Source organism: Numida meleagris, chromosome 1, assembly GCF_002078875.1.
Source record: "Numida meleagris isolate 19003 breed g44 Domestic line chromosome 1, NumMel1.0, whole genome shotgun sequence".
In the NCBI taxonomy this organism is placed as follows: domain Eukaryota; kingdom Metazoa; phylum Chordata; class Aves; order Galliformes; family Numididae; genus Numida; species Numida meleagris.
Window position 1 is genome coordinate 117,120,324 of NC_034409.1, and position 17,745 is coordinate 117,138,068.

At 38.4% G+C, this 17,745-nt stretch overlaps 1 protein-coding gene across 9 annotated transcripts in view; it reads right to left on the reverse strand.

Moving 5' to 3' along the window:
- CNKSR2 (connector enhancer of kinase suppressor of Ras 2) overlaps positions 1-17,745 on the reverse strand; it is a 232,243-nt gene that overhangs the window by 174,133 nt on the left and 40,365 nt on the right. For all 9 annotated transcript variants that reach the window (XR_002442319.1, XR_002442320.1, XR_002442318.1 and 6 more), the window contains exons 3-4: positions 12,412-12,614; positions 1,913-2,000 (exon numbers count right to left, since the gene is read on the reverse strand). Coding sequence is in view for 6 of the 9 variants with exons in the window: in XM_021408951.1 (XP_021264626.1) it covers positions 1,913-2,000; positions 12,412-12,614 (291 nt within the window). In the remaining 3 variants the exon portion in view is untranslated. The remainder of the gene's footprint in view (positions 1-1,912; positions 2,001-12,411; positions 12,615-17,745) is intronic.

The following is a 17,745-nucleotide window of genomic DNA, read 5'->3' on the forward strand; positions in this document are numbered from 1 at the left end:
CCAAATTTGAACACAGAGGACTAGCAACACTGCTCTTCTCTAAATCAGAGAGGAGGCAAACCCAACTAATCTTTGGTATTGTATGTATTTATGAAAGCATCAGAGAAAAATGCATTGCTTTATAAAAGGAAGAGTAGTGTCATCTAACAAACTCACACCAAGGGGACATAGGAGAAATTTAGCATAGACCAACTGAGTGAAGATAGACTGATACTCTTCAAAATTAGGGAAAAAAAAACTCCCCCCAGCACTCCTTCTCCTAGCCAGCCCACTTTCTCCCACTTCTCTAATCTCTAGTTTCTTAGGTGCACTCAATCCTGCAAAATTTTCCATATTGGCACTGGCCCTTTCCTCGTGCTCTTGCTGAACCACCAGGAAAGTCAGCTCTCCATGAAGTCTCATCCCTCTGCATAATGGGCACTGATGCACCACATGCATCTCTTCTTCCCCTCAAGCACTGCCTGTCCCAGCACTGAACTGCAGCCCAAAGCCAAGTGGGCATGCACACAGAGGGAGGGCCAGCAGATCACAACAGATGGATGTGACTTGCCCCTGCAGCAGCCAACAGAGAAGAATTTATCCTGACAGTTTTCCAGAGAAAAGGAATACAAAGCCAACAGGCTGTTGCACAATCTCAGCTGAAGGAGAATAATTTGGGTCCAATAAACATGTGTTTTTTGCTGTAAATTATTGAAATAGATAATCTTAGTGGTCTTCTCCAAGCTTCCTGATTCTATGAAATAGAACACCAAAAAACTGGTCAAATGATGGTATAATATGGTACCATGTCCCATCACAGTTATCAACAGTAAACAGATGAGTTGTAACCAGAGAAATACTTGCATCAGAGTACAGGACAACGCTTGACTGAATAGAACAATTTAATTTCCTAGGCCATTTCTACAGCATCTGACATCAACATCAGAATGAACTTGCAGCAAAGGAGACTCTTCACTTCCCAGGAGATAAAGATAGGGACAGTTTTAAACCACATTAGAGAAAAGAAACAAAAGGATGTGGTAGGTTCTCTAGAATGTACTCCAAAATGAAGCCCATTAAGCAGGTGCTTCTCAGTGTCAGATTCTGTATTTCTTAAACAAAGTATGCACAGAAATGCATATAAAGTATTCTAGCCTAACAAGGACACATTATCTTTACAGGTGTCTAGATGATATGAGCTGCATGAAGCAGCACATAACAAAGCTCCACCAATACATGCATACCTTGTCAACCAGATAGTTAACTAAAATGTAAAGACAAAATATAAGATTATAAGTATACAAATTATTAATTAGGCTTTACAAATTTATAGTGATGCTATTCAACTAGAGAACCCAAGATGAATTTTAGTACTGAGATATGCAGAAGGACACACACAGCTGTAGCGATGGGAAAGACTAACGCAATGGAAAAGGTGTTACAAAAAGAGGTGGAAGGACCAGCACGATAGCAAGGTGCTACAAAGGAAGGGAAGTAGATCACTCACCCATATCAGAAGATTCAAGGTTCACAGGAAAAAGCTTCCACCAAGGAAGGATTTCTAAAAAGAGACCCTTCCTCAGTGGCAGTCAGCCCTTAAATGAGGCCTAAGAACTGTGGAGCCAGGCTCCACCCCTTCCAGTCACACAGGTGAATTGCCTTCACCTGTGCACCCCGGGCTGACTGGGTCTTTTTTCCAGGTGCTCAATCAGTGGTTCAGGCCATGACTCAGCAGTTCCCATACAACAGCACAGCCCAAACTACTTTTTTAAAACCAGGAAGCAGAATTTTTATAAAGCACTTACAAAGCACTAGTATTTCCTTCTTATGGTTAGACAATAATATAGACAAAGAGTAACACAAGACAGTATGCATAAGGTAATGGCCATTTACTGTTACAAAAGATTAAATTTCTAAGTAGACGGTCTCATACCTGTTGTACAATTGTTGTTAGTTCCAGACAGAGCTGTATTACATTATTTCTTGTTACTGAGTAATCTGTCACAGCAGCAAAAGGTGATCTAAAAAGAAAGAAGAAAAAAAAAAAAGCTAAATGACACTGGCATATATCACTTGCTTCAGTGGTTCAAAATGAACTTAGTGCACATAGAACTTTTTTTAATGTGTTCCTTTTCTAGTGATATTAAAAGTGTGGAGGATACTAAAATCTATTATTATTAAAAGTGTAAAATACAGGATACATATCCACGGAAAATGTTCAACTCTCCTTGGTTTTGCAGTTTTTAATTTCTTCCTTAAGAAGCTCCATTTATACAAGCATGATTTTTCATAGTCTTACAGTGCATTCCTGAAGTACTTTTACTCCCCCAGAAAAAACATCCCACATTGCCTTCTGCAGTTGTTTGGGAACACTAAGGAATTACTAAGGTACCATTTTCACCTCTTGATACGAACAGTGCACAGATATGAATCGAAAAGCATTTTGTTGATTCACTGAGATTCCCAGGATCATGTCTAATGTCTAATATAATTACTGGAGGAACTCAGAAGAAGTAAAAACTTTATCCAAATGAGAATGCCATCAACACTCAAAAATGGCTACGAAGGCTAAACCGGAGGCACAACCTAACATCTCCCCACACTGTGCCACAGTCAGAAGTGATTAGTGAAATGAAAACTGTAATCCAGCACTTAAAGGAGTCACCTACATGCATCCTACACCTTAAACTTCATGTCAGAATGCTTTAAATGCTTGTCTACCTAGAAGCTTGCTTATTTTCTGGAGGCACTGCTAAAACATATTTGGTTAGTGAGGCTGGAAGACCTCCGATTTCTGTGTTACAAATCTGTCTTTAACTATAAACTCAGCTTGATCTATTCTGTGTACTCAAGAGGCAGCCAAACACTAGGCAGGACTGGAATTTTCTGCAAGTAAACACTTTTACTCCATCAGTGTTGCAAATGAGGCTCTTATGGAGATTATTACCATCACAAAGATGGCATTTATCCATAATACACCTGCTTCAAACATTTAAAACAAAAAAAGGTGGCAAAGTACTGCATGGACTATAATGTCTGAATAAACTAACAACAGATTATGCAGTGTGTCTAGATCGCTATTTTAAGAGCAGTGGCTTTTAAATAAGCTGGATCACTTGTACTTTCCCAACTGTCATAAAATCTCAGAGCTTTGCATTAAAGAGCTTTGCAGAGCTGGTAGTATCTTAACTTCCCAATCTAAACCTAAAGACAAGTTGCCAGTACAAAGAACTCTGCTATAAGCATATCCAAATGATTACAGTTCTATTGATTCTTAGCTGTTTTCTAACATTTTTTTCTGTGTGCAGAATGACTGAAATAGGCAGATTCTGTGAATAAGCCCATGTGAACTTTAATTTGTTCTAATGCCCTCTTTCTTCTCCAGGATTTCCAATCCAGCCATGATGGTTCAAAAAATGACATGAACTATGAGGTACATACTCAAGACTAGCAGCTTTAATTTGATGTAATACACCAAACAACAAAAATATATTTTTTCTGCCCATATTTTCTAGGGAATTTTAGAATAAAATTATAGAAATAGGAAGCCAGGCAGAGTTTAAGAAACATAGAACCAAGTAGACAGTAAAGTCTTGGTATACAGCATAAGTTCCTAAAGTGCCCGAAAAAAGCTATTTGACACAGTTATAATCAAAATTGAAAATCCAAGTTTTATGCTGTACAGTACCTACAAACTACAGAACAAACTTACACACAGTTACAGAGTATTACTGAAGTTCAGGTGACACATGAGCATATTAAAGGATAAAAGTGAACTGTATTTCTTGGTTATGAATAATAATTGTGTTTTAAAAAAAGTACATTAGCCAAAATGTACAAAAACAATTTGTTTCTCCTTTTAAAATTGTGACTGTCAGGTTTGAAATCTACCTGAAACCTTTATTTAAAAGGGTCACGTTAACTTATGAACTCATTTTCACTTAAAATGAATGAAATCAAGCCAGCAAATGGCATTCTTTTACTTTAAGTATGGATGTTAATACAATTTGATCCTCAAATTACACAACTGGAATCTATTTGACATTTCAAAGCCTCCAGCATTGCTCTAAACAAAATCGCATGGTAGGCTTTGGCTTCTAATACTGCATGATTTTCTCTCATACTTTTGCAATTTAGTTGGTTTCACGGTTCATGAGGAAAATAATGACATTTTTACCATCATTGCTCTTAGTGAAGAACGTTAGAAATGCCCCAAATAAACTTTGCTGACATTAAAGAAGAGGCAAAGAGACTGAGACATTACTCATTTCTGTTACACTGAGGTTTACACAGTGAAGATTTACTGAAAACAGCATGCAAAGCAGAGACACATGGGTGGCAGCAGAAGGGAGAAGCGACCTAAAAAACATATTCCTTACTAAAATATTTTGAGAAGTGCTTAATTACTTAGAAGGATAAGATGACTGGTCCTTGTTTCCTGCAGAAGAGATAAGCAGTCCTCAAGCTACCTCCTCTGTAGTTCTCTGTAGCTAATAAACTAACAGTCCCACATGGCAGTCTCTGCCAATGCTTCTATGGGATATTGCTACAAATTAGACTACTAAAACTGAAATTCCCTCTCCATCCCCTCCCCAGTTCAGACCACTTCACTGGAGGTAATCTGCACATACAAGGACTACTGCAATAGGCAACTGGGAAAGTGGCAAAGACAAAAGACACTCTAAGTATTTACTGACAAAGGAAATGAATTTTGGTATTACATCCTGAGCCTCAATTTCAACCATGAAAATCCAGCAAGACTTGATATAACAAAGCAGTTTCAACATAAACATCAATAGAAAAGTAATTACGGAATCACTGACTTCATAACAGACACTCTGTTAAACACCAAAAACTCCTCTTCATTAATAACATATCTGATTTTAAAATGCATTATTTTAATACAGTACAGTTATTGACAGAACAGATCAAGTATTAATGCAGATAAATCCTACATACACCTTTTCAGTTGGCTACTGCAACACCTTCCTTCTGAAGTCATCAAAACTGTACCAAGTTAGAGGAATTCCTTGTTTAATTAGACCACTTATCTCTACTTTAAAATATATATATTTCTTAAGTTGTCTGAACCATTTCAATCAACTCTAGTTTTTATTATTTTCTTTCAAAAGTCCTTTGCATCCTTTGGACCTTCAATTCTCAGGAACTTCCTACGGTTTCAGTGAAGAAACGGCAATATTCAACAAGTGTTTTGCCCAATTTGGCGTTCTTTAAGTTAGATAAGAATTAAAAACTACCTTGGTATCAGCCCATACATTGCCCCACTTCCTTGTGTGGCATGGTCCTCTGCCCTCCACTATCTCATCTCTCACAGGCTTTCCAAAATCTTTTACACAAACATTTCCCTATTCACTGAACCCTTTACTCAGTTCCTCTTAAAAATCCATTACTTCTTCCCTCAAAAACTCCCTGTGATCCCCTTTCCTTTGCAACCCCCATGAAACACCTTTATAATTCCACAGCACATATATTTATACACATATGTTTTATGACCATGCATGCTGGAGACAAGGGAGCCTCTTAATTTTTCCACTATGTGAACCCACATTGTGAACTTGCACCTTGTTAGACTTCATATATTCACATTCAGATGTTTAAGACTGAAAGCCACTTAACAGAAAGTGCGTTATTTGTGGGGTGAATCGCTGAAATCTGGTTCCTTTTTGTTCGGGTTTTCATTTGTTTTCCCAGTGCCATCCTTGTGCAAATCAGATCTACCCTGTCAAGACAAGTAATAAGCACAGCTAACCAGACCATATAAAGTCCCCTAAAGAGGAGGCTTCAAACTAGTAACAGTTTTTGTAGGAAAGAAGTTAGAGGCTTGCAAATGTTCAAGCATAATTCTCCCAATAAATGCTCCTCTTGCAACTACAGAAGAGTCACACAATAAACATAAATGAGGCTCATTCACTGAGAACAATGAGACAAAGAAATCCAGCTGGACACACTTCACCTATGGTATAAGAAAATGCACGCACTGTGTCAACATGGTGAAAAGAGAGAGAGCCATTTATGAGTGGGAAATGCATTCTGTTACCACCGTACTTTCATGCAAACCATATTTCAAGAGTATGCTGAAGGTGACCACCTAGAATTGTTCATATGTAAACAAAAGCATTTACATCATTGCAGGCTACACTTTGTGCACAACAAAGCATCGGGGAACAGGCTCAGACAGCTGATCTACTGTCCAGAGTTATCCACCGAAGCGTGCAGATTGAAGTGTACATACAAGTGCTTTGCTAAATATTAGCACATTTAGGACCATGACAAAAAAAACTTGCTCACTTGGGGTTCAAAGGGAAGGATTACACCTCATCATTCTGTGACTGGCCAGAAAAGCAGATCTAAACTTGCCAGGAAGTTCTTCTATTCTGAAATTTTACATGTTGTTACTTCTCTCAGCAATTTGACCCGCCTCTTTTATAGGACAAACAATTTCTATTTGCAGTAGTGCTTTTTGATCATCTTGTGGCATTTTGTTTGTGTATCACACTACAGATAGCAGTGCCAAATTAATCAAACTGGTGCACATTTGTCAGCCTGCTAATTTTTCTCCAGCCTCAGCTCTGAAAGACTGGAACACAAAAGCTATTTCCACAAGATTTTTTTGCTCCTACTACTTAAGACTTCAGCGTAATCCATAGCAGCAGTTTAAGATTTTCTGGGGATATATGCTGGGGTGAAAAACAAGGGATACAGGAACACTGCTGTGAAAGACATACCGAATCACTGCCCAAACAGATGGCTGAGTCAAAAAGTACACTAAAAAAGAAATCCAGTGTTCCTGACAAATCCTAATTCATGACTATCAAAATCTATAACACAATACCACATGCAAAATTTTGTAGTAGTTATCTAATGGGAAGTTGATTATATTTTCTTAACTTTTTAATTGAAAAATAAATTACCATGTAGTCTTAGATGTATCTTTAATGAAGATACATCTTCATTGAAGATGCAATTAAATCCCTAAGAACTTCCCAATCCTAGTGCCTAAATCCACAATTACAAGTTATACTGATATAGCTAATATTTGCTAAGAGCCTAAAATATTCTTCTTGATGTACAAGATGTATGATATGAGGAGTACTTGCTTTAGAGGACACTACTCAGGTATTACATAGCAGGCAGGAGCAGGAAGCCCAGAAACATAACTAGGAACTAGTTCTTTCTCAGTGCAGCCAGCAAGAAATACAAATTTCCAGAGTGTCTGGCTTGCAAAGATGACAAAAATATGGTGGAGGTAAATGAAGAGAGCACACCAAACCAAAAGCAACATGGAAGAAGGCAGGAACTGAAGAAAGGGATGCAAACAAACTCCTTGCTGGCAGAACAAGGACACGAGACAAAGCTTATGCATCTGCCACCCAATGTCACTCCAGGTCAGGCTCCTCCAGGATCCTTTCTCTTCCATGATGAGCTTTACAGCTCTTACCAGTTTGGACTAAAGTAATGAGTTCTACCTGTAAAATGCAGTTGTCTAAAAAAATAAAACAACAACAAACAACGTACAGCAAGATTTGAAGTGGGAGAAATATGGTGCTTAAAGGATGTGTGAAAGGGGCTTTTGCTTCCAAGGCTGCCTTCATTTTGCAGCAGCCTCTGACTAAGTAGAGAGTCAACAAACAACACACAACATCGTCCCAGCTTCTGATGAAAATACATCCTTCTGTCTATCTGTGGTTTGCTAACTTCTGCACTTTTTCTATTTAACAAATCTGAGTGCCCTTCACTAACAAAACTCATCTCAATTTCAGCAGTACAACCAATAGGGAGTAGCAAAATAATAGAAAATAAATGAGTTGTGAGAACAGCACAAGAGCTCTGTCTTAATCATAGAGTTACTTATAAGCTGTGCTAAAAACTCCAAACTCAGAAAAGCTCAGGAGAGTTTTCTGGAATCACTGTATCACTGCTTTTCAGTTCATACTTCCCTCTGGACACAAGCTTTGAAGTTTTCACTGGTGCCACTGAAGATGCAAGTTAAATATGAAAAAAGTAGCTTGATTATCAACATAGAGTAAGTTTACAGTACTTTCAGTTCAAGAAAGCCACAGATGAATGATACATAATTCAGAACTCTCACAGAGGCAGTGAACACCAATGCACACACAAAGCAACACTTCTAAAATGTGGTTTTCTGTAGGACTGTGAACGCATAAGAATAAAACCTTACCTGGAATCAACAGAAATAAATATATCTAATTTCCAGTTAAGTGCACAGGTACCACTGGAGATACTTCTGTACAGAAAAAAATACACTTTTTATGAGGTTAGAGATAGCTTTAAACCATAAAATTGGTTTGTTCATGCTGTGAATCCACAGTAACGGACTCACAATAGTAATTCTACTTTAATCATACATTGAAAAAAAATTTTCTCTGGCATACCTTAAGTTTATGTTTGGCTTGAGGGACCTACAACTTTCACCTCATTTTTTATTTTTAGATAACTTGAATGCATTTTGATTGTGTTTTTTCTTCATGCCTTGTAATGATTTTCTTTAACTACTCAGTTGATTTTTCTCTCAGCTATGGTTTTTTTTTCTTGTTTTTGTTTTTTTTTTGTTTTTGTTTTGTGTTTGGGTATTTTTTTGTTTGTTTGTCAGCATTCCATTTTTCCTAGATCTTTGACTATTTTATGTTTTTGATCACCACAGTAAGAAATATAAGATGGAGATACGTACTCCTGTGCATTTGCTGCTTCACTTCCAAACAGTAACATACTGTGTGGTCAGGAATATCAAGCAGAGTTTTTCTTCTTTGACCAGAACGTTGCTTAACTCTGTTCATCTTCCTCCTGCATTTATATCAAATAATGCATTTGCAGAAAAGTTGCCTAAACTTTGAAGGTAATATTATGTGCATTTTCACTGTCATTCAGAAGACACAAAGGAACACATTCACCAAAACTGTTGTACCTAATCTCAGCAAAAGAAGTATATCACATAGAAAGCACTGAGGTTTCAACCTCTTCAGGATGGAGTGCATGAACCCTACAAAAGACAGAAGAATTTCCAGGAATCCAGTGTACCAGAGAAGAAGAAAGATTCAGAATGATGGCATCAATTACTATTTCAAAGAATACAAGATTCAAGAACTATAGCAACAAAGACTGAAAATAATAACTATTATCTAGCTGGAAGTCTGGAACGCCTGGACAGCTCCTCTCTTATTATTATCTAATTCCTATAGAAGTATCACTTCACAGTGGAGACATTTAGACGCCAAGTCATTGCGAACATCAAACAAATAGTTTGTTGCTACAGTGTAGAGTGTGTATTTCCGTCAGCTTAAGAGCTAAGTTATGTGTCAAGTGGAAATACCTCATGCTTTCAGAAAAGACTCAGTTTTTCAAGAGAGTTCCAATCTAAGCAGCCAGATGGCATGCAAAAAAAAATTGAAGAGTAGGGAAGGAGCATAAAATAAAACATTATTAAGACAAAAATATTTTTTTGAAGATTTTGTGGGTTGAGAGAGTAAAGGGAAACTGAAATCATTTTAAAAAGGTTAAGGACATAATCTATTTGTGCGATGACAATTTATTTGCAGGACATAATTACTGGGGAGCTATTTTATGCTCCTAAAAATATTCAACCAGTCCCTCTTTAAAACAGCTAGAATTCTCTATTGAAATTTCCAGTTCCTTAATGAATTTAAGCTTGAAGACTTTAAAACATCAGCAGTAAAAGCTATCCTAATTTCCAGTAAAAACCTTCATCTCTGACATACATCTAGAAGTACGACTGCTCCAAGCAGAGACCTGGAACAAAGAGCATCCTTGGATCAGCTCTGCACAATGCCACTACAAGAGCCACAGTGAAAGTAACTCAGCAAATTACAACTTTTACACTCCGTTTGACAATTGTACCTGGCCTGATGAGGTCATTATAGGTAGCAAACATCCTATGGAAATATCATAAAGGGAGGGCTTGCTAGAGCAGCAAGCAAAACACAACTCATATGGAATCATCATGATTCCCTACACATAAATAAAACCACATCATTGCATTTCTTGGCAAGGTGGAGCTGCTGCTGGCTGCCTTTTCCCTATGTGACCTGTAAGGCAAGTCAACACAGGGGCAACATAGAATGGACGTTACTATGGAGTGGATAACCCTAATAGCCAGGTTATGTTTCCAAATGATTTTCTCTCCCCTCTCATACCCTATAGATGCAACCAGTGTTAGGCACCAACCAAAAGAATTAAGATTTGGCTCAGATTTAATAGCAACAGCTGTGCAGAATAAAATTAAATCCATGTTCCTGACTTTAAATATTTAATATCTAAAATCTTACTATCTCCCCCTAGTGGCCCCAATTGCTGCTTAGAAAAAAACTGCAGAATAATAAGCAGAATCCTGTTGCACTCCAGATGTTCCATCTTCCCGAGAAAGATGCATTCATTGGCCTGCTCTCATTCCAGCTTGGGATTTTCACAAATAAGGAAGAACAAACCTAAACAAGAAAGCCTCACGCTCTCATAAATCAGAAAGGACTTAAAATGTTACAGAAAACATTTGCCAGCACTACATGCTTAGCCTATGCAGAACATCAAAAGCACTTTCTCAGAAATCTGAATGAAATTAATACATTGCTTCAAGGAAGCCTCATTTAGACGCTAAACACAACATTGCTAAAAGCAAACTTTCACCATGGCTGCCCTCATTTTTAATTTCTTGGAACTCCTGGGTTTGATCAGCTTCAGATAAATGCAAAAATCATTTTGCATTTCACTTCAGAGTAGGATTGACACACACTTAAAAAAAACCTAACATTTTAGAGATCATCCCTCACCAACACTACAAGAAACCAGTTTACAGTAATACACTGACACATTAGCACTCCAATGCAGGCAATTCTATTTTTTGTTTTGTATTTTACTATTATTTGATCAGCCTTCGAGAAACAAGCGAACAAGTTTGCCAAAACAACTTGCTTTTTAATGTTAAATATACATGAAAACCTATTTTTAATTTCAGACTACTGAATGTAAAATATTACTTCCAATTCTTAACTAACGGTCTTTATCCATTATTCACAATTTAGACGAGAAAACAATCAAGGTTTCTTCTAAACAGAATGAAATCCCAAACACTGATATGCCTATGCAGAACATGCTTTCACACTGTTCCTTCTGTTCTAAAACTTATAATGATATGCTGTTCTCCATCAAAAATTATTTGCAGCAAGAAAAAAAAAAGAGGGCTACAGTTCTTCCAAGTCAGAGCAATAAGCTAGAGGCAGAGCTAAAAACAAATTCCCAGTTTTTCAACTTCTAGTACTTAACTCTGTCCGTGAAGCTTAATCATTTCTCTGCATATCTAATGTAATGTACCTAGGTAGAAATTTAGGAACACATCTTCTGTTTTGAAATCTAAGGGATGGCTAGAAAGGGGGAAAAAAAAAAAGCACTGGTAGCTGCAGTCTATTGAACAAAAGATTTTACATTTCAGTTAGGAAATGGAAGGGATTCCTGCCTCACATTATCCTTTCATACAGAAATCATTTATGGGTCAGAAGCCATTTTTCATCAGGAAGATTAAATACAGCAAAACCCAGAGCAGTAAACCCAAACAATTCTGTTGGATTCTAAGAACTACACAGAACTCATACTCCAAAAAAAACTTCAGTTCCTGGGTAAAAAAAAAAGTAAGATACTCATTAAAGATACACCTTGCAAATCAGGATAAGTATTTTATTTTTGATGATAAAAATGCACTGTGATGCATTCTCATAAAGACAAAGAGACTCATTTCAACCACTTCAGGAGTTTACACAATCATCTTAAATACCTGCTAATGATGCTATCACTAGAAAAATATCAATGCAGGTATATTAAAGGAGAGCAGCTAAGCCTGGTCCTACGTATTTCCTAGTCAATAAAAGTAAGAATATAAGCCCTTTCTGGCTGCATCTACAGTCTCAGAGGTATTTCACTGCAGTTAAAAATAAAACCAAAAACAAACAAAAATAAATAACAATTAAAAAGAACAACCTAAACTGCAAGACCACACACACACACGCACAGTAGAACTATATATTAACACCTACATCATGAAACGTACAACTACAGTTTTGTCCCTTTGATTCTATCAGAGGAAAGAATCTGACTTATGCAAGTCAATGTATTCTTCTACATTGTTAACAAACTACGCAAGCTACCCAATCATGCTGCTATACTGTATTCCCAGAAAAGTGTAGGATTGCAGTGAATTTAGGAGTATTGTAATGCTATCAGTATCAAGTACTGAAAGTTAACTAACAAGAAAAAAATGCTACAAAGCTCTCCCTAGAATTTGTAAGTGGATTTTGCTAAATGTCAAAGTCTACATTACATTTTGTAAAGAGGTTGGTTTTTCTGCATGTACATGAACTGGTTACCTGTGACACATTTGGGAGATTTTACCTGTCCAACCAAGCCAGGAGACTTTTAGCAGCTCCAATGAGATCCACTACTGATGTCAGAAAATCATTTGGTAATTTGCGGCTGGTCCTTCCATCGTAGTGACCACTCCTCCTCCTCCCAGTGATGAAGTTCTGCAGATTTTTGGCAGATGCATTCAGTTTGTGTGAAAGAGTTTTCAGATTTTCTGTTTCCAAACCATAGTTCTGAAATTGAAAAAGAAAAAGAAGAAAAACAAACTTAGCTGTGCTACTGAACATGAAGTACTGAGAACAGCAAGACTGATCTGCTTCAAAACTTAACTGTTCCTAATAATTAAGGTATAAATACACCCACTCATTAGATTTTAAATGTATGGCATGTTCTGTTTCTAAAGTGCGTATAAATAGAACAAAAGAAGAACAAAATTATGAGTGATCTTTTAGCTGGTTTAAGTGCACTAAGAAAAAAACCATCTCTTTCTAGTCTGGAGAACTGATTTTCCAAGCAGTAGACCCAATGGTTCTCTCCGTAGATCTGACAGTTACAGATCAGACCGTTGTGCCTTCAGTCTCACTGATTCCTCAGACCATGTAAGAAAAGAGGGCTTGCAATTAGCAGAAGTAAACAGTATGAACACAATGTAATACCAAATTGCTTTTGTTGGAAGCATGTTCATTATCTTCTTTTTTAATTCTTGTTAGCAGCAAAAGACCAGCATAATCACACACCAAAGAACACAGTGCTACTTTGCTCAAAGTCTGTGTTGCTCATTTAGAGCTGTAAACTTTGCTTCCATTTAAGAGAGTCAGCCCCTTAAGCTGAAATTATCGTCCTCCACTATGCAGCAGATACAGAAATAATTACACAGAAATATTAACAAATTCTACTTGAAAAATCCTTCAAATATACGAATGCTACTGAAATGGCACTAGAGAATATCCTAATTTAATGCTCTATTACAATATATTACAGAAACATCCGCAATTTGTTATTTCTAAAATAGATTTGTTTTCCTCACAAATGCAAAGAGCAATAGCGTTATTTAAAAGAGATCTTCTCTTACTATCTTAAATAAGTATGCAACTGCAGAGGCTTGAGCTTATCATTGCCATGAGAGATGGGACTGCTAAAAGCGCTCCTTGCCTAAACCACATCACAGGGTTATGATACGGCATAGCCACAAGTCGATCTGAGGCAAGAGCTACTTGCTACTATCAAAGGTAGACAAAGCAGGATGCAAAAGTGACTCAGCTACACACAAGAAAACACACTTCCTAACAACAGCCCGTGTCTCTCATCCCAGACTCCCTGGTTTGGTCACCATGCTAATCTGTCCATGAGGAGAAGAGATGTGTTTACCAATTCCAGTCTAAGACTATTGAAGCTTATTATCACTTTTTTTTTTTTTTTTTTTTTTTTTACAGGCAACAGTGGAAAAAAAAAATAAGATTATTTACAGCAGTTGTCATTCTCCTAATCCAGACCGTTTACTAAATCAACTTATCTACTCTTTAATTCTTTAATTATACAGGGACTCCAGGAAGATTACACTGACGTAAGACCCAGAAAACACAGAGCCCCTTGCCCTCCCACAGTTCTAATCCCAGGACAATGCTGAAATAGTGTGGAAAGGAGAGACTTTGGCATATGGCTTGGCTGCATCTCCCAACCACATCCTTTTGACACCTGTAAACCAAACACACTTAAACACGCTACTCAGCCCTGATCGGGCCTCACCTGAAGCACTGCATCCAGTTCTGGGCTCCCTGGTACAAAAAAGACAGGGCTCTCCTAGAAAGAGTCCAGCAGAGGGCCACAAAGATGATAAATGGCCTGGACCACCTCTCTTATGAGGAAAGGCTGAGCGACCTGGGTCTGTTCAGCCTGGGGAAAAGAAGGCTGAGAGGTGATCTTATCAATGTTTACAAATATCTTAAGTGTGGGAGTCAAAGGAACATGGCCAACCTCTTTTCAGCGGTCTGTGGGGACAGGACAAGGGGAAATGGCCACAAACTGAAGCATAGGAAGTTCCACACCAATATGCGAAGGAACTTCTTCACAGTAAGGGTGACGGAGCACTGGTACATGCTGCCCAGGGAGGTTGTGGAGTCTCCTTCTGTGGAGACATTCAAGACCTGTCTGCACGCCAACCCACGCAGCCTGCTGTAGCGAGCCTGCTTTGCAGGGGGGTTGGACTTGATGTTCTCTAGAGGTCCCTTCCAGCCCCTACAATTCTGTGATTCTGAGAATAAGGAGTCATTACAATGTCAGTCATCTTTACCATTTTGGGACTCAGCTTAAGACGAAAACAAGCATGTGCTAAGGATGCATTTTAAAAATCTCTACTGCAACTTCTGAGAACATCATATTTTAAGCAACAAATGGATTTGTGGGAATGTTTATAACTGCACAGTTTCTGTGTAGGCGCTGTCCTCTGCCACCTCACTCAGTTTCCAATTAGACAGTAGGTACATTTGTGCAATGACTTTTCCATTGTGTAAATATTCTATAGCAATTATACAACAGATAGAATTAGGCTATAAATAAAAAATTTACAAGATGAAAACAATAGATTAGGATGGAAAAGTAAAAGATACTTTATTGTGCAGTTAATCAGCTCATAATTAATAACTTATTAAATCTGCCCAAATTAAAGAGATAAACATCAAATAAAAACAAATTTGTTTTTGCTGCAATTTTCTGTGGTTGCTGTGGTTGAGGGACCTTGATGAAGATCTAGGACTCAGTAGGAATAAGCTGGATCAACAGCAACAAATAAAACAGGTTTGTTCTTATTTTATCCTACTTCTTGAGCATCTAGCCTGTTTTGGGGGGTAATTAATCAGAAAAAAAAAAGTCTTGTATGTCATGGGAAGTTTCTTACAGATCACCTTGCCTTGAGCAAACTCAGAAAAGAGGTTTCAAGTAGTCAATCAAATCTACCACAAGATAACATGCATTTATGATGGTGCTCACATTCCCAAACACGGAGGGGAATGACTGCAAACTACCGCCATGTCACAGGTCTCCTCATGAGATTTCCTTCTTTCTGATATACAGAAATGCTGAATTTCTTAATTAAGGTGTCTGTCAGTGGGAAGCTGAATGTGGTTATCCAAATGCTGTGTTCATATTCAGCCTCAGCAACCTGAGTTCTCACACAGCACCTCTTATTCTCGTCACATTCCAGGTGCCTCAGTATTACCGAGGTTTTCACAACAGGGCCTGTATTTGAAGTTTCCTAATCCCGCACCCCTAAGGCACCATTCCTTCTGTAATCCAGGGGAAGGCACTGGCAGGGCTGCCACATGCCAAGCCAACCCAGGCCACCTTCTGTTCCCAAGCCAAACCAGGGCACACGGCCCACGGATGGAGGCCCATGCCAAGGCCCAGGCTCCATCCCAAGGCTCTCCCTCAACAGCCCTGAATTACTTCACCTCTGTTTCACCATCCTCCCCTCTGTTGCCTGGCCTGTGCCTTGCCCTGTTCAGAGAGGGGGGCAGTGGGTAGCAGCTGGCAATGATGTGCCATGCCCACTGCAGCAGGAGCCCAGGCTGACAATGCACAGGCCTCATGTCCCAGCAGAAAGAAAATCACCAGTACAACTAAAACAGTGAGCAAGACACTCAAAAAAGTATTCTGTGACTGAATTACAGGGCACACCTGAATACATGCTTCTTCAGAAAAGCAGCTCCTATAAAATCTTGGTAGTCTCTCATTGATATTTCAAGTGATGACCGTGTACAGATGTATTCTCTTTTCTTTTTCAGACACCTTTTTTACTGTCAGATACACGGAAAGGAAGGGCCAATGTTAATGACCACAAAGTCTGTGTCCAGATACATTCACCAATAGTGTATGTTTTCTCTAATGTAAAAAACAGAGGGGACAAGTTTGTATCTAAGCTACATTCAATTTAGGCATTCATTGAGAACGGTGTTGATTTTGGCATAGCCTCCACCTGCTGTATGAGACAGACATAGGCACGGACGAGAAACACAGAGATAAATTTCAAGCAGAATATACAGTGGCTGCTCTGAAAGTAATGCCTCCTATTTTATTACATTGGGCCACAATGTCAGAGGCAGATGCTGGTGGTATGGTAGTAGAGGCTGAATCTTCCCAACAGTATTCTGCTACATTTTGTTGCTGTGTGACAGATGTCAGCAGAGGGGCAGTCTGACACAATCGCATCTGACATGGAAGTGCAGATGAAGCAAAGGGGTGGAAATGAATTCCTCCATGTGCGAAAAAATTGTACCCATTGACATTCACTGACACTTTCAGAACATTGATGGAGACCCAACAGTGGCTGTGAGTGCAGTGAGGCAGAGGGTGCTGCGTTTCAGCAGTGGCGACAGTGGATCACCTCTGCTAGAGCAGATTTTTAAAAGCGCAGCATACAGACTCTTGTTCATCTCTGGTGAAAATACATAGCTAATGGTGGTGACTATGTCAAAAAACAGTGTTCTGTAACTGAACGTTTGCTCTATCAAATAGAGTTATTGTGCTCTTTGTAACTCTGGTAGTTTCCATAAAGGCATTACTTTTGGAGCTAGCTACATATTTTTAGGCAGCTCTGTTTAACAAAGCCTTCAATGAGAAGGCTCCTACAACAGTAGCCAAGCTAACAAAATCTCCATTTTGTTTATCACTAATATTTCTAGCCCATACTAAAAAGAAAAACAATGTGTCATGTGTTCTAATATTGGGAAAAAGATTGTTCAAATAGTAACTGCCAAGTTCAGTCATACTATGTGATAATATACTATGCTTCTTGTAGAAATACAGTGTTTATCTCTAAGCAACATAAAAGATAATTGCAGGCAAAAATGACAATTCTTTTGTTTTTCCCTACTCTGCATTTAGCCTGCACTAACGCAACTTATAGTGTCATTAGCCAAGATAAATTTATAGTCATTGAAAGAAGCATAAAGAAATCTCTGTGCGCTTGTAGAGATTACTAGCAATGAGGCAAGTCTACACATCTGCCTTCTCAATGAGGGACCACAAAGGAAGAGTCTCTGCAGAGACACCATGCCTCAACAGAAATGGCTCTAATGGTGTCTTTTCTCGCAATCACAAAACAAGAACTTGATGAAGCAAAGCCATGCAGTGTAATAGCTTGTCAGCAGGTGCTCGAATGAAAGGTGGTGGGAGCTTTTAATAGGCATTTTACCTGCTAATTATTTTTCTGTGGATTCACATGGCAGTGTCAATGATGAATTGCAGCTCTTTTCTTTGCATGCTGACAAGCAGCAGCTGTAATCACCAGTGATAAATTTTGAGTATTTTTTATTGGTGGAGAGAGACAGCCTAGCCCTCTCTCTGCCTGTCCATCCTTGCACCAGCATC